The 18,057-nt window shown below is 42.1% G+C and overlaps 1 protein-coding gene across 3 annotated transcripts in view; it reads right to left on the bottom strand.

The window, feature by feature from the left end:
• Positions 1–18,057, bottom strand: part of SORL1 (sortilin related receptor 1) — a 95,469-nt gene that overhangs the window by 50,979 nt on the left and 26,433 nt on the right. For 2 of the 3 annotated variants that reach the window (XM_078608143.1, XM_078608140.1), the window contains exons 6-17: positions 17,691–17,871; positions 13,939–14,040; positions 12,673–12,842; positions 9,327–9,522; positions 8,728–8,845; positions 8,286–8,359; positions 7,779–7,867; positions 6,852–7,030; positions 3,842–4,028; positions 2,845–2,967; positions 1,982–2,067; positions 990–1,162 (exon numbers count right to left, since the gene is read on the bottom strand). In XM_078608143.1, coding sequence (XP_078464269.1) covers positions 990–1,162; positions 1,982–2,067; positions 2,845–2,967; positions 3,842–4,028; positions 6,852–7,030; positions 7,779–7,867; positions 8,286–8,359; positions 8,728–8,845; positions 9,327–9,522; positions 12,673–12,842; positions 13,939–14,040; positions 17,691–17,871 — 1,678 coding nt within the window. Of the gene's footprint in view, positions 1–989; positions 1,163–1,981; positions 2,068–2,844; positions 2,968–3,841; positions 4,029–6,851; positions 7,031–7,778; positions 7,868–8,285; positions 8,360–8,727; positions 8,846–9,326; positions 9,523–12,672; positions 12,843–13,938; positions 14,041–14,542; positions 14,630–17,690; positions 17,872–18,057 lie in introns of all 3 variants that reach the window. The other variant, XM_078608142.1, reaches the window with a different exon arrangement.

Genomic DNA, 18,057 nt, shown 5'->3' with positions numbered 1-18,057 from the left:
TATACCGCTACAGTCAGTCAATACTGCTACAGTCAGTATATACTACTATACAGTCAGTACATACTACCACGGTGAGTAGCTACTAGAGTCAGTAGATACTATTATAGAGTGAGTAGATACTGCTATAGATTTTGTAGTTACTACTATAGTCAGTGGATACAACTATAGAGTCAGCAGATACTATACAGTTAGTCGTTACGAGTATATAGTCGGTAGATACTACTGTAGGCCCAGTAAATACTACTATGGTCAGTAGTTATTACAGTCACTAAATACTACTACACAGTCAGTAGCTACTACTGGCTCAGTAGATACTACGGTACAGTCAGTAGATACTACTACAGAGTCAATAGATACCACTTCCTCTGTTGTATGTAAGGTGTTGTTAGTATATATACCTACGAGGGGTAAAGATATTTTTTGAGGGGGGGGGAGACCGCAATTTTCGGAAACCATTTGACATCAACTATTTACCCCACACTTTCTACAACTTTTTGGACTTGTGAAAGCCTCTTATATATTTGTTGGTGGAGAAATGTACAAACAGCCCACCGGGCTTTGACAATACCTTAGTATCTGTGTATATATATGTAAGGTTTTTAAGAAATATATTTTTCACCCGGGCAAAGCCGGGTACTTCCGCTAGTGTATTATATAATACTTTCCAATGTTTGCTCTCACAAATGATTAATTAGCGATATCGGCAGCTCCTGCCAGGAGCGCAGGAAGCAGTGCGTGCGTAGGCCGTAATGAGCCAAAGGGGCTCTGATCGCCAACCCTTTGACCCACAAGGCCGGAATTCAAAAGGGAGAGTCCCCTAATTACACCCACTTTACACTATAAGTCTCGCTCATATAGGACCATCTTCAAGAGAGTTATACCGCCCTTTATCTTTTCCGACAAATGGACAGAGCTGATGCATAATAAACGTGCTCAACTTTAGTTACACAGCTTTAAAAATGTAGCTTGTGAGATTTGCTCAAGATCACCTGTATGGTATCGAAGGCTATGTCAGCCCAGTAGAGGCAGTTGCGAAGGTAATCGAAGTCAAGTGCCACTGCACTGTGCAGCCCGGTGAGTGGCAAGGTCTCGTCCAGCCCAGTCGCAAGGTCGTACCGGTGAATGCTCGTGCGCCGAGCGTACAGGACGAACTCGCGCTCCTCTAGAGAAATAAAACACGGGCAAGGTACCGTTATTTCACTTGCGTGGAGCCACAGGTGGGCTCAGCAGAGGGCAGTGAAAAAAAACAAATTAGTGCACTATACTATGTATGTTGAACTTCTTTCGCACAGTATGTAGCCAAGTGTGCTAATCAGAGGTACTATGCTATCCACCTTCACCGACTAGCCTTGTTGATGTATGGTAAAATAGAACCCCTCTACCTGCATGGCAAAGGGCCGTCCTAACTCCTCATACAGTCTCCTCATCCAGCAGTCGATGACAAGGCTGTATGTGTCCCACTACTCAGGAATAGAAAAATAAGGTTATACCCACATTTGTAAATAGTGCTTTTGATCGTTAACGTTTTACTTTCACAATACTGAATGCACACGTGTTGTGCTACAAGGCTCTCAATATGGGTTAGCCCCACAATATTTACAGGAGCGGATCAATTTTTATACTCGAATGAGGTCCCTGAAATATTCGGATCGCCTTCTTCTAAGGGCTCCGAGGCCAAGGCTCATTTCCTGGGGTGATCAGGCTTTTTTCCACTGTGCAGCTCCCAGATTATAGAAAGCCTTGCCTTTGGCAACAAGACAATAAAGAGTTGTTCGAGCTTTTTCAGTCTGTCCTGAAAACTCACCTCTTTCAATTGGCCTTTTGACCCCCCAGTTCTGGCTATTTATCATGGTTCTGTTTATTTTCTGCTTTCCATACATGGGCGCATTGGCGATCTACGGGTGAAATGTGCCTTACAAATGTAAATTATTATTATCATTACAGAAATATACGACACGACGAAATGTGAAGAATTTCCCACCCATGACTGGGCAAGGAACAAGATTTCCATCAAGCACTCCCTCCATGTCTCCTCCGCTGCACGTGTCTCCAGACACCTTACGGTATCTGAACAAACAAACGCGCACGCACAGGGAAAAAACACATTTCTTTATAAGCTTTTGGTTTGTTTTTCAAGAGCCAAGGGATACGACAGGATGAGAAAAAACACATTTTCATATTGTGGGCGGCATTTTAATAAAGTCCTTTGTTTTATTATGAATAAGTTGAACATTTTATGTGTTGGCATCATTTATGTATGGCATTATGCTGGCTAACAAATAAATGATAGTATTGACTGTACTATGGGAACCTCATTTGCCAGTAAAAATATGATAATTGGTTCTTTACCCTTCTATCTGGCAACAAAACTGACACCTTTTTACAAGGAGTCATGTTTGCATAGACCGCAATACCTGCAGTCATAATACAAACAAAAGAACATAACTCTGATAATGTGCACTGTCCTTGAAGTTGATTGGTCCACACCCGAGACAGCTTTCCTTAGAGCCTAGTCTCATATGGGTTGGACCAGATGACGCCAAAAGGCGCCAAAAGGCGCAAGTGCGCCTTTTGGCGTCATCTGGTCCAACCCATATGAGACTAGGCTCTAAGGAAAGCTGTCTCGGGTGTGGACCAATCAACTTCAAGGACAGTGCACATTATCAGAGTTATGTTCTTTTGTTTGTATTATGACTGCAGGTATTGCGGTCTATGCAAACATGACTCCTTGTAAAAAGGTGTCAGTTTTGTTGCCAGATAGAAGGGTAAAGAACCAATTATAGTATTGACTGTAGTTTGAAATTAGAAGATTGTGTGTTGTTGTGTGTGTCAATGTACTCTCACCCCTTGGTTTGCCTGTACATGGTACCCGCAGGGCAGTTGACAGGTGGAGCATACGGATCTCCATCAAAGTCTGAGTCTTGAACACACTGCTCATTTTCTAGCGTCAGCTTGAAGCCCGTGTCACTACAAACGAATCACATGACACCATGCCTCAGTGAGTTTATTTAGTTTGCTGTCCTTCCCCCCGCACCTCCGATTAGAACGGTTGGCTATATACGGTAACGAAATAAGTTCAATATAAACACATACAATAACTGCACTATTTTATTTAGCAATGAATAGTTGTATAGTTGACAGTAACAGTGACATTCTAAGTCAATGATTTAACGTTCTATATTCTTATCTAGGGATTTACAATTCTTGAACAGTCACGCACCAATTACTCAATTGCGATCACATGCACGGCAATAATTGCCCACTACGATGGACACATGGCAGGACCTTAATGATAAAGAGTCGCAATACTCTGTGAGACTTTCCTGGGTAAACAAGGGGAATAATAAATACTAGTAATGACAGCTTTCTTGGGGCCAGGTATTTGTTATAATATGTAAATTAAGACGGAAGGTAAGTAACCAATGCATTGCCTCTATTTGTGATGTAATGCATTATAATAATTCTAAGATTATTATTCATAGTAAATCCCTTAATCCACAAATGCCTCAGTGAGTCTCAACAATCTTTATCAGAAAGGTTCTGTTCTCGGATATTTTGCCAATTCCATTCATGAGTATTTGGTATGTAGGAGGAAATTGGAGTACGCTGTGAAATATCACATGTACAAGAAGAAAACACTCCAAGCTCTACCGAAATATTCAAGAATTCAGCTGCAGTGCTGCCATCTCTTGGTCAAATTCGCAGCCGAATAGATTTTGGAGGTTCACAAATCTGCACTGTCCATCAAAGTTCTGAATTCCAAGCATGCAACACAATTCCGTAAAATAAAAAAAAAATTGCACGTTTTTATTTTATCGAGCATCGACCGCACTTCACGTACCACTCAAAGTCTTCACGTGTGCAGGAGCAGTTGGAGGACATGATGGGCCGATCAAAGTCTTCCCCGTTGAAGCAAAGCGCGTGGGCGGTACGCCGTTTGTACACGGTCTTGCGACCCAGCAGACACTCATTTCCCAGTTCGTCTGCTGGCGACCAAAGCTTGTAGTCCTCGTCCAAGCAGGCAGAACCTAACAATGCACATTTGAACTTATTTGGCGGTTACACCGATGATGCGCAATATAAAAATAAAGCACAATTTTGCGCAATAATTATTTACTTTCCCGCGATTCGCAACCCCCCCTGGCTGAAAAATCTTGTGGGGGGAGTGCGCCAGAATCAGTTCTTGGGATGTCGAAGCGGTCGGAAGACGAATGTTATATGAGGCGGCTGAACATCATGCTTCACATATAGCAGCACCCAGCCTGATGACACAATTGGCTGCTCTGTGTTCCAAAGGCAGATTTGACTCCACGTGCCCTAGACATGGTCGGACGGTTCCTCGATTCAACAGAACGCAAATCGACGGTCAATATTGACCTCTTTTTAGCAAGTCTCAGCAGACTGAATAGACCTTTCAACCTCGACAAAGACTTGGCGACAGGGTTAATTAAAGACAGATTTGTGGATAAAATGTTGATTTTAGACTGTTTTATGAGGACCGGTGTGTTATGCTGCACCAGTGTACCGCAAATACGTCAATTTGTATTGATATGTTGCATTTGTCGCCACCAGCAAGGGGTACTGACACCAAAACACAGCAGACGATAATATCATGGCTACATTTTAATTCCCAATCCCTACTCTTTGGTTCTTTCGGTAAAGTCCAGCAGCGCTCCACTTCACCTCCCCCACACCCCCCTCTCTTCTTCAGCCTCACACTCCCAGCCCCGCCCACTTCCCCCCCCCCCCCCCATTTTTCCTTGCTCCTAATCCCTCTAGCAGCACTCCACTTCCCCTACCCCACACCCCCCCCTCTCTATCTCTCCTCCCTGGCTCCTCCCCCCTCTCTTACCTATATAGCCTCTTGTCACGGCAGCCCTTTTGCCCACTTCAGCAATTGTTTCTTGCTGTGGTAGTCCCACCTGATGACGGACGCTTGTGTTGCGCCCGAAACGTCGTGATTTAATTTATTTTATACCTACGTGACTTTACCGAAAGAACCAAAGAGTATGGATCCCTGCAGTCACGAAAACTTCAATTTCCAATCCCTATTCTAGACATGTATGTAAATAATAAGTTGACTAGCATCGGACCAGGTGACATTGTAACACACGTTTACGATTGTAAGGGTTTCGCATCGACGAAGGAAGCTCACAGAATGAGACTAAGGCATCTTTACGGCTCTTAAAGTTCACTGTCAATGCGCGAGGCTCACAGGAGTGAGTTGCAAGAGCGGTAATACTGCTGGCAACTGGCTAGCATTTTCAAATGGGTGTGCTTTGTCAGAGTACAGTTGTACCATGCCTTTTAGACGCCAACATTTTAAACCTCAATTTTTCATTTATTATTTTAAACATTAAATAACTACAGGAATTCCAATGTTCTACTGCTAAATTAACAAACTCCTAAAGCACCTCTACTTACAATTTGCTGAAGAAAATATCCAATGTTTACACTTTAAAATGCATTACTGGTGAATGTCTCGAGCCAAATTTCAAGTAATTTTTCATAGGATACAAAAATATCAAGGGAATACCATATGCTACATAGAGATTAGGTGTGAACAATATGCTAAGGTGTAAACAATAGCATTGCCTCTGCTGAATAGTACAGGATAGTGCTTAACATAGGACTGTAATTGCTGAAATTAAAGTTACAACATTTGCAAGGAGATTAAAAGACAATTTCAAGGAATGCACCAGCTGTTTACACATATGAAGCAAGTTGAAAGGATTCCTCAAAGAGCCAAAATGAGTCACACAAAGCTACTATTAGGTGGGATAAAGCCTCCTCCCCACCCCCCAATGGATGTCCGAATCCATTAAATGCAGTTACTATTGTAGTAAGTTGTAGGAGGCTTGGATGACGTAGTTGGAGGCACACTTATTTATTAACACCAAAGTATTTACAGAAACGGGGATACACAACACTTGAAGGGGTATCGGCCCCTTCACCCATCTAACAGGGAGACCCAACGTCTAACCCGGCTAGCCTGCTCCCAGGTCCTCCACTACAGAGCTAAGGGAGGCTATCTATCCCAGCCCTGGTCAAGCTGGGATTTACGGCACCCTGAGTCTCCAGACCGGCTCTTATAAGAACCTCGGTCTGGGCTCTCGGGGCCACGCCACCGGCTTTCCCTGGTCGGTCCTGACAAGGACAGCGAGCCAGGGGAGTTCCAGGGCCTACTCTAGCTGGTCTTCAATCTTCGCTGGTTAAAGCTAACACTCGACCCCGAGCCCTCTGGCTCACCACCTTATATAGCACTCGCCCCCCCCCCCCCGGGGGGCCGTGGGGGATGGCAGGTGCGGACGTCGATGTAAGCACCTTCTCAGCGTACGGCCATAACCACGCCCCTTGTGTTTGTTTGCCATCCGTACCAATACACCTCTACACTATGAAGAACATCTATTGCTGTTGTATGGAGTCCGCATGTTCTCCCCAGGGTCACGTTTCTCCGGATCTTCCCTCCATGTTTATAAACATGCATTGAGATTATTTAGATTATTTTGCTGCTATTAATTTCCACACGATATGACACTTTGTTGAGCTATCACTTGTGGCCAGGACGATTCAGAAAAATAAGTTAATACCTCAGTGGTCTTTGCCCATGGTAGGATGGGGATGATTTAGTTTTATTTGTATGTTTTTGGGCGATTTATTTGCCTTTTTGTACTTTGCACTCGTATTGTGTTTTTGTATTTGCTGTTGTAACGTTCTTAACCGCCCCTACTGGACATCTGTAAAAAAAAGAGCTTCATAGCTCATCGGATTTGTCCAGAATAAATATTCCGAATCTGATGTACGTTGTGACTTCTTTTGCACCGTCCGTAGCCTTTCCGTGCGCTACTTACCAAGCACATAGGTCATGTTGATTTGCAGGATGAGCCAACTGTGCGCTGCTGGAGCTTTGGATCCAAAGATGGTGAAGACAGCACTTTTCTCGCCTGGCTCGGTCATGAGACCGTACACGGTTATGTTTTCCGTAGAGAACTGGAAGTCTCGCCACGTTTGCCCCTCGTCGGTGCTGAACCTGGTGGGTGGCACGAGCAGCAAGAGGGCGGACACACAACCGTCAAAAGCTGGTGCCAAGTAAAAGGATTTGAGTCGATAGCGCGTGGGATGTTACCACCAGTGAGCCTGTGGCATTAGGACAAAATGCTAATGTAAATATGCAACACATTTATGAATGTATCGCTGCATCACAACCCAAACGAATATTTCCATTTTTTTATTTCGTGAGTAATGCCTCATCTAGTATAAAGTCTTTTTTTCAGGAGGAAAATTTAATGTTTTTTTTTTACGAGTGGAAAAAAAACCTGTATTGTACGGGGGAAACCCCGTTCATACGAAAGGTTAACACACTCAGGTACGCGCACCTACACACACGGTTTCATAACCCCACTTCTGCACCGTCTTCTCATTGCCAGCCTGCAGCGAGGGTAGGGTTTGGGAGTTTCACTCATCTGTGTGATGCACCAGCCCATGGGTCAGCAACCTGCAGCTAAGGAGCTGCTACGTGACATTATTTATTAAAAACCACTGTCTCTGCATTCACCGCAGGGCATTGCGGCTCTTGAAATAGTGAGGTTGTTATTTTGGTTGCTGACCCCAGCACATGCTCTTGTCTATAAAGGAGCTAGACAGTCAGCATTGGCCACCACACCCGGGCTGACCTATTTAACTCTACTAATGGGTTTGTTTGAAGATTATTAGCCATTCATTATGTTATTGCAAAACTCTACCATTTCATAACCTTTACTGGACATGGTGACACTTACTTGAGCATGCCTGTAAGTCCCTCTTGAGAGACGGCGACAAGAATGCCGCCATGATCACCCCACGCGAAGTAGTGAGGTCCCACCAAAGTCTGCACAATAAGTCGGGCAATGATTTAAGAAAAGCTACAGTGATTATCTGGAACAGAATGTGGAATGTTACTGTGAGCAAATGTATTTGTGTAGAACTTCTTTTGCACCGTACGTATCCAACCGTGCGAATCGGAGGTGCGTAGGAAGGACAACAAACTAGACACAAAAAAGCAGTTAAAGATGTGTTTTTAATCTAGATTTAAAAGTGCATCGCTCCAGTGGCCTTCCTAATATCGGAAGAACATTCCAGACAGCCACAGAAGCGCAATTCAAAGCGCCCGATGCAGCGAGCGTCTTTGTTCGATGGTTCGCCAAAAGCTGAAATGTGAAAATTATGTTGAGGTTATTACTACATGACACTTATATTATATTGATTGTAGGTTTGTCGATAAGGATAATTCCAAGCGATGTACTCACCTCCCTCCAGTGGGCACCTGCCGTGCTGGAGATGTACACATTGGGCTTATGAGCCAGATTTTTTCCAACGGAGCCTACCACATACATACATACAAATATCAATGCCAAGCAAGGTACATAAAAAATAAAACAGCATCACTTAAAATTGTAATCTTTGAAATTTTACGTTGCATTGTTTCATTTAATCACTAAAAGGTAATTTGTATTTTTATAAATCTTTAAATGATACATGGCAGTAGTCACGAATCTCTTCATGTGAAAAAGGTAGGTGGCACAGGAGATTTTAAGACACTTGAGCATTTGCACGGGTATTATTGCTGCAAAACAAAAACAAGTTGCGACTTGGGCTTCAATCATTCTCAAATTTAGATCAACACAGCATCTCAACAAATAGTCATCCTGAATACAAAGGTGCCATGACATAATCTGAATGTAACCCCACCTGATGCCATTATCAGGCCAGGAGCAGAGATCTTGGACATGACTGGAAGCAATCGGTCACGGAAGTTGAGCAGCTGACTGTATTTTTGTGTCACGTGCAGGGAACAGTTGTCCTTAAGCTGCAAACGTACAACAAACGTGAGCGCAAGTGCACGTTAGAAGCCCAACGCGACAAGAAACCACGAGCATCAAAACCACAGCACTAACACGTAAAAAAAAAACATGACCGCAAAAATGTTAAGAGTTCAAATAAGGGCATTTTTAAAATCCTTTATATTAAGTTCGCTTGCTTGCTTAGGACCGTGCAAATCTTTCGGTCGTTTTTTTAACCCACTTCCCGTGATCCAATCGAGCTGACATTTTCCACACAGACTCGTTGTGCGTGACAATGAATTTTCGTGAAATTTTTTTTCAAAATTTGTACTGTTTAGGGAATTTTTTAAAAATATTTATTTACCAATTGGTTAATGCCAGAGGACGAGAGGACTCTAGCCGCCATGCATATAAAGGATTTATAGTGAAAAACTTTGTTTTTACGGGTTAATTTTTTATATTTGCGGCTCTAGGAAGTCCCACCCCTGCCGATCAGAGCGTTCGAACCTGACAGTTGACAGGCCGACCCCAGCTGTCGGTGTCAGGCGGCAGCAGTGGCTGCCACTCGCCTCCCTTGTCGAAGGTGATGAACGAGCGCATGTTCTCCTCACTGAAGTGCTCGCCCGACACCTGCGTGGCGATGTAGATGCCACGCAGGCCCTCCACGCGGTGGATGTCTGCAAACGGCTCCTGAGCAAAGTACCTGCAAGCGACACCCACGCAATGCGATGAGCTAAAACTAAACTATATTTTATTTCACCAGATAAGGCCCACCGAGCCATATATAGCTATTTTTCAGAAGCGACTTGGCCACAAATGATAGCCCAATGAAGTGGCTTATCATGTGGAAATGTATAGCAGCCAAATACTCTTAATTGAATGTTGATTCTATACGTGGAAGGGAAAAACCGGAGGGGCCCGGAAAAAACTCCATTTCTAGATTTGAAGCTTTCGTGACTGCAAGGATTCATACTCTTAGGTTTTTTCGGTAAAGTCACGTAGGTAAAAAATAAATTAATAGAAACAAAATAAAATAATAAATCACGACGTTTCGGAGGCAACACAAGTCTCCGTCATCAGGTGGGACCGTCACAGCTAGATTCACTGTATAGGCTACAATGAATCTAGCTGTGACGGTCCCACCTGATGACGGAGACTTGTGTTGCCTCCGAAACGTCGTGATTTATTATTTTATTTTGTTTCTATTAATTTATTTTTTACCCACGTGACTTTACCGAAAAAACCTAAAAAGTAGAAAAATCCATGCCACCACGGACATCAGGGTCGGGACTGAAAACGTATACCAGGCAAGGTAGTTAACATCTCGCCACCGTGGCGTCCCATTACACCGGGCGGCAGGGTGATTGCCAATTGCTGCAGAGGTTCGTGGTTCGGGCCCAGCGGCCGCCCTGGTTCATGCTAGAGGTGCATTAACCAAAAATATACGCCGGCCGTATGCTTCGCGGGGTACATTAAAAGATTCCGTAACTCTATTCGAAACAGAAGGCAACAGAGGCATTCGTCATCACATGTTGGTGTAAATATAACAATTTGCCAAGAATGTTTAATTACTATGAAGTTATATTCTTGGTTCTTTCGGTAAAGTCATGTAGAAGGGAAATAATAAAATAATATAAAATAATATAGATTATAATATACAATACATATTTATATTATTATCACGTAGAAGGGAAATAATAAAATAATATTGATATATTTTATATTAAAAAATATTTATATTATTTTATTATTTCCCTTGATATTATTTTATTATTTTCCGTGACTTTACCGAAAGAACAAAGAATATGAATCCCTGCAGTCACGAAAGCTTTAAATAAAAATTTACAATCAAGTTATTTAATTTTGTAATAACGTTACACCCCTGCTGAGACTATGCTCATTTGTGAAGCATAGCCACCATAATCATAAACTTGCGTTATAAGAATGGCGCGAATACCAACTGCTATCATTTCTATGTATTATTAGCAGTGAAAGTCTGGTATAGCTGAACAGGCTGTGTTAATGCGAGAAATATGTGGCCTTCAACCTCGCCCTCAATTTGTATCTTGCTTAGATGACAGATTTGTGTACATAAATTCGACCTTATCATATCCCAACTGATACCTCTCACCATTCAAGGATTTATTTTTGATATGTTTAAACCAATTACAATTGATCATCGATTATCCGGCTTCCAACATTATCCGGCAGTACCCGGGCTGATCCGGCAAAACCACTCCAGTCCTGCAATCGTCAAACACGTGTTGTTGAAACAAGAGTGAAGTGCGTATATCAACACATGTAGTCTTCGAGACTGGAGTGGCAAGTAGTCACTTTTTACAGTAGGATATTTATTTGTATCTATTTGTATATTTACTTGTGCCAATTTTATATGTAAACACATTCAAAACACCACAAACATATATACAACACCTAAAACGTAATGTTATGCAAGAGTGTAAATAAAGAAGCTATTTTAAAGAGTGATTAGTGCTTATCTGGCACCCCCTTCCCCCTCCCGAAGTCGCCATGATGATCTACTATGCTGTAATATTTTTTTTGCTTGTACCATTATTTTGTATTCTCTTTTGTAACCAAGCTCTCCCTTGAAAAATACTTGTCCTCTTAATGGACTCTCATCGGGTTATAAAGAGACTTTGTTTAACTTAATTTCTGTTTATTTACAGCTTTAAAAAAAAAGCCAACGACTTTATAAAATTAGCAGTGACGACTGAACTCAATTCTGAGTTGGAATAAAATTTAATGGGAGTGCAAACACAAGGCAAAATTCTAATTAACTTACTTTCAACAGATGCCACATCTGAGCTCAGTGACGCGAAAACTATTCTTCACCAATAAATGAAACAGTGAGAAATGTCACACCGATCACTCGTGCTTGTGAATGAGCCATGTTACAATGAATAAGCGTCAAACCACGTTGCGAAATTCAACAGCACGTAGACGTAATATTTTTCAATCTTAGCAATGTCCCGTACACAAACATGATGTTCCTTCACCAGGAAGCAAAGTACAACGTGGGTTTTCCTGAAAATGACATCTGGCTTAAACTATAAAAACAGAATTAGCTGTGAAAAATTACTCGTGTGCATTGTACGAGGAAATGGATGGATACTGAATGTTTAATTTGTTACAATGCGTGAATGAGTGTATTTCTTTGTACGGTGTTTGTTGTGTTTATCGAAGTGTGGGCATTTGGTTCACAAATTAAACCACTTTACATGACACGAGACGCATGGTAAAATAACATTAGCGGGAGAATTTACATGGAAATATAGGTACCATATTTCTCCACTTCTTATTGATAAATACACAGCTCAATCAATGCTTAATTTTTATAATGGCACTAAACTGTTCATTGTTGCACTTCACTCAAAACCAAGTAAGACCCACTGAGCTGTATAACTTTTTCAGAAGCAACATGGCCACAAATGATAACTCAACGAAGAGGATTATCGTGTGGAAATGTACAGCAAATACTTTAAACAGGTGTTTCTAAATGTGGAGGGAAAAACAGGAGGACCCGGAGAAAAATCCACGCGACCACAGGGAGAACATGCAAACTCCAAATATAGAGGCATCAGAGTCGGGGGATAGAACCCACAACCTACTGCATACCAGGCGAGGTAGTTAACATCTCGCCACCGTGATGATCATAGTTACTGTTGGAGTAAAACAATACAAAGACAGGTCTCCCCTGTATAACCTTAACAGATGTTTTGGGGCAAGTGCTGTTTGCGAGCACCTATGAATGCTGGGCATGGCACACCACGACAGAGCCACTACACGCTGCAGTCATGCGGAGCAGTCAGAGCAGCTGCGTTCCCCTTCTCACCTCACGAGCGTGTCTGCGCCGGGCCCCTTCGGACTGAAGTAGAGAACTCTCTCGAGGCTGAGGGAGAACTTGAGGCCCTCGCGCTCGGAGATGTAGAGGTTCGTGAGGCCACCCTCGTGGTTGACGCACACGAACACCTGGTCCTCGGAGGCGTCCGCAATGTAATACTCCTGCCCAGGGGACGTGTGGCCAAACGAGCATCGGGGGGGGGGGGGGGGACAACAAAAACAGACCGTGGATTAACTGCTGGGAAAAGGCGTTTGTTTTGGGTGAAAAATAAATGGGAATAATTAAAAATGTACGATTTTATTTTGTGTGCTCCCAGCTACTTTTGTCATGGTTAATGAGCAAAATGTAGGTGAATATTTTAACTGGAATTCGAATCTATTGCGAATTAAAAATTAAGGTTTTCTTATAATCTAAGTATGAACACAGCATTGTAATGGATACAATTACTGTGCTAGTGGATTTACAGCATACCGAAGAGATGAAGGTGTATACTGGCTATTGAAAGTTATAAAATGGTTTTTCCCTCCTGCACTGACCAGCATGAGGAAGTATGTTCATAGAATTCCCGTGATCGTATTGTGTAAAGGCTCTCATACAGCAGTGGGTGCATGCATACAATGCTTAACAGTTGGGAGTGAAGCAAATCAATTTAAACACACACTTAGAATGTTTATTTTAAGAATGAATGTAAGAGACAGACACGTGATAATTTTACAATGGTACAAGGGGTCATTTGTTAACATTTTCACGAGCGGAAAGGTACCAGCGGGGCAACGTGCGTTGAACTTTTAAAATACCATTAATAATCGTTAACCACTACATTTACAGCAAAGCACTATTGCCATGGCAGTCAGATTCTTCTGGAGCCCAGCGAGCCCTTTAGTACATAAATTACCTTGTGGGCCATGCACCGCAAATGCAAGAACACCCTATTTATGTCCCACACTTAAGTGCACATTTGAAAAATGAGGCCGCTCTATAGCCATATCACAGTACTGTCATGCGCACATGCGATTCTCTCTATTAACTTTTTGCTGCTGCTGCGAACCATATATATTTACAATGAATACATAATATTTATCCCCCTTAGTGCACTCACGAATGTCAGGAGATGCCAAGAGACAATAAGGATTTTAGTTAATTAATTTTTTGCCGGGTATTAGGTACATTTTATTTAGTTGGAAAATATAAAAACAAATGACCCCCCCGCACCCCCCTTTTGGTGACGGGGTCTCAGCACCGCCATCTCCAACTCACCACAATTGGGTGTTTGGTTCGGAATTGAGAGGAGCGCAATGGCTTGCGATTGTGGGAGACCCAGAGTTGAACAGAGCGTGGGTATTTGGATCCCACCAGGTGCTGTTGGATACACAGTCAGAGGCCAGAACAGGAGAGAGAAAAAAAAAAAACCCCACACCGAAGTGTCAATCGCCAGAACCAGAAAGGTGCACCGAGAGATTCGACGGAAGGTTGTGGCCGTAACCTGACATGCACCGCAGCTCAAGTTTGTAAAAAAAAATAAACAAGAGTGCGAACACTGATGCTTAGCACCATTTGTGTTTAATAGCTTACGCGCTGCGGTGAATGTCGGTTATTTTTGTAGGTCAGTGCACATCAGATGCTCATTCGTAAATGGTCCAATAAAAAAAGTGTCCAAGGCTTTGCAGCCAATTGACAATGTGTCGGATATTCCCACAAAGGAAGTACAAATTAGGACCAATTGGTAATATTTTTCCAATAAGTTATTACTTTTAAAGTTGCAAGGATATGTTCAGACCTACTACACTGGCCAAAGTAGGAAGGGCAGATGGAGTATGAGAATATTTTCCTTCGACCACGATGCCTAGACCAACAACACTACCTTGTTCTTCCAGTTGTGGTTGAAGATGGCCTGTTCAAACGGTCGTCTTACGTACGACACCATCAGCACAACAGAGCTGTTATGTTGCTGCAAAGTAGGCAGTTAAAGCAAATTTACACAAAAATATCCTATTAATATTTTGATTACATACCAGTAATACCATACTGTACAAACATTGCAATTTAAACTTGTCACTAGACTTTAAAATATCAATATGCGACAGCAGTTCAACATCCATACATGCATACATGCCCATTATTTGGAATATCGTCTACAATTGTGTCACTTGTATCAGCAGATATGGCAAAGGCTGTGTTTTGAGCTAAGGAAGTTGGTATCGCATGGTAAGATGAAACCGAGCTCTGTGTGGAAGCATAACGTCTCCAAATTACCTTAAATAAGAACAGAGACCAGCTTCGTTGGCAAAATGAGCACTCGTGTGTTGCAGGCTTAAGCCACTCAATGATATTGTTCCAAAATATGTTTGCCATATATACAGTTTATCTCTAAGTTTCAAATTTTTGAGAAAACATTAAGTAAATCCCTTTCAATACATTTATGTTCATCTACACAGTGCAAGCTGAATTTTGCTATGATTAAACTACACAATGAAAGCATAGTTTTTACTTTATTTATAAAAATCTGTACGAGTACGATTGCACACATTTATGCTAAACTGGTCCTGCCACTCTCCCTCCCTCTTTACTCAGCCACAGTGGTGAAGTATGGTCAAACAACCCGTGACCAAGAAGACAGCAAGGCAAGGCCTTCATCAAGCAGTAGTTTTGCAAAGGCCTGTGAATCTTTAAAATAAGCCTTTTGATATCCAAGTGTTGAGGATAAATACAAATCGAAGAAGAAAAAAAACAACTTCATGCCAAACCAACTTGAATTGGAATACTGCAAAAACTATCAAATCCAAATGAAGCGGACACGATGCCATTAATTGTTTCCCACTCCGAGAAATAATATCCTGTAATCATACCGAATATAACGGACATAAAAAAAAAAATCACATTTGATGACATTTTATGTTAACTAAAATTAATCTAGGTCCCGAAGGTATGCCGAGTGGGGAGTGTGTAATGCCATGTTAAACCCTTTCCCATTCCAATGACGTCCATGTACGTCAAACTAAAACCATGCGAGAGAGCGTGTGCTATCGAGTGCAGTCGTGTGGCTGCAGTTCTCTGCGGTGAGTAACGATGTACTCTTAGTTCTTTCGGTAAAGTCACGTAGGTAAAAAATGAAATAAAAATTAATAAAAATAAAACAATAAAATCACGACGTTTCGGAGGCAACACAAGTCTCCGTCATCAGGTGGGACCGTCAAGATGCAGCAAATCTGGCATCTTGATGCCGCAAATCTGGCTGTGACGGTCCCACCTGATGATGGAGACTTGTGTTGCCTCCGAAACGTCGTGATTTTATTGTTTTATTTTTATTAATTTCATTTTTTACCTACGTGACTTTACCGAAAGAACTAAGAGTATGAATCCTTGCAGTCACGAAAGCTTCAAATCTAGAGTAACGATGTCTTTAAAAACAACGGCGCTATGCCTCTCAAAAAAAAATTAACACTGAACCACAGGAAAGGCTACGAACTGTAAGTAGCCTATCCTGTTTGAGTGCATTACACTTTGGGGGCAGCCAGGCCACAAGATGGCAGTACAACAGAAGCAGAGGTGCGCGCTGACCACACAGGGCTGGTCATGACGCAGTTACTTACCAATGTGAATTGAAAACAACTACTGTACAAATGACCTGTGTTCCACACTCATCGCTTTAACACAACAAGGAATAAACAGTCAGAGTTAACGTCGATGTTAATGAGCGTGATGCCTTTGGGTGTTTGGATCACATAATAGAATTGTGTTCACACAAAATACATTAATTGGTGTGCGATGTCCTGCTTAAATGTTTGCATGTGAAATTCCTCTATCTTATTATAAACAGCGCTACACAATACTGTAATGCTTCGGGCAAAAAGGAAAGGTTAAGACATTTTGTTAATGAGTACGTGTCAGCTAACTTAAATCTAAAAGTTAGCTATGAACACAAATGTATCTTTAACATTAGGACTACAGGGGTATTAAATGACAACTTATAAGTGGCACTAACAAAGTAAGGTTACGGAATTGCCAATCACACCACTTCCTCAAATATATATCACTGCCCAATAAACACAATAATATCCTCGTTGTTACTGTGTTACCACAGACTAGTGGTCAAACAGGTTTCTCATTTTAGTTTATATTTTTTTGTTAGCTTTTGGGGTGATGTGGGGTTCTCAAAACGTATATAAACTATAAAACTACACTATTTTTATTTTAGCAGAGCTATACAACTGTTTTTCAGAAGCGACCTGGCCACAAATGATAGCTCAACGAAATGGCTTACTTATCATGTTCAAATGTATTGCAGCCAAACACTCTAAATGCATGTTGATTCTAAATGTGGAGGGGAAAAACCGGAGGACCTGGAGAAAAATCCACGCGACCATGGGGAGAACACACGCAAAATCTACATACAGACGTCAGGGTCGGAATTGAACCCATGACCTCCTGTATACCAGGCGAGGTAGTTAACATCTCCTAGCCACCATGGCATTTGGGCAAACAGCAGGATAATGTCCTATTGCTTTAATGGTAAAACAAAGTTAGTGGGCTCTCTGTACCATGAAAACACACTTGAACAGTATTGTACCTCTCCATATGTGGTGACCTAGGTTTGTAAACCATTTCCTGGTGACCACAAATGTATGTTCACTGTATCACCCACTCTTCAGAAGCACAACACAGCCGTAGAGACCGGGCAAATGTCAATGTCACCTTCAAGTTTACAGTTGTATCCTGTTGACATGTTCTGGTTAAATTTTTGCAAAATCCAAGGCATTTCCCTCCAAATGAGAAACAATGATGTATACTCAAATATTCTAAGTTCAGGAAGCGTTTTTGTTGAAATGAAATAACTTTGAAAACTACGTCAAATGGATTATACAAATCATTGTGAAGTTAAGGTGCCATTTTTTACACGTTAACCAAAGCAGTTTTGGCTTCAGGACAAACAATTAAATCGTGAAATGCTTGCACTGGCCGTAAGCGTGAGCGAGCTAGGGCGAGGCACGGGGGGGGGGGGGTGCACGAACCACAGTCTTCGTCGCGAACATGTAGCTGTCCCGGAGCTGGAAGTCGTCGACCCCCTGCAGAAGAACGTGCTGCTTGGTGGCATCCTGGAAGAAGTCATCGCTGCGGAGGATGGTCGAGGTATTTGTTGGCTCCAGGCGCTCCACGTACACAACATTCTCCTCGTCGTACGGCTCTATGCCCCTGCGTGAACGTGGCACAACACACGCTGGTCTCGATACGTTCATCCGTTTCACCAATGTATGTACGGGGAGTCCTCTACTTACGAACGTAAAAAAGGTGTCAGTTTTGTTGCCAGATAAAAAGGGTAAAAAAAACAATTATCATATTTTGTTACTGGCAAATGGAGGTTTCGATGGTGTAAATGCT

Source organism: Lampetra planeri, chromosome 29, assembly GCF_965212315.1.
Source record: "Lampetra planeri chromosome 29, kcLamPlan1.2.h2, whole genome shotgun sequence".
Classification (NCBI taxonomy): Eukaryota; Metazoa; Chordata; class Hyperoartia; order Petromyzontiformes; family Petromyzontidae; genus Lampetra; species Lampetra planeri.
Note: the sequence above shows the minus strand (reverse complement) of the source record. Positions and strands in the feature narration are given on the sequence as shown.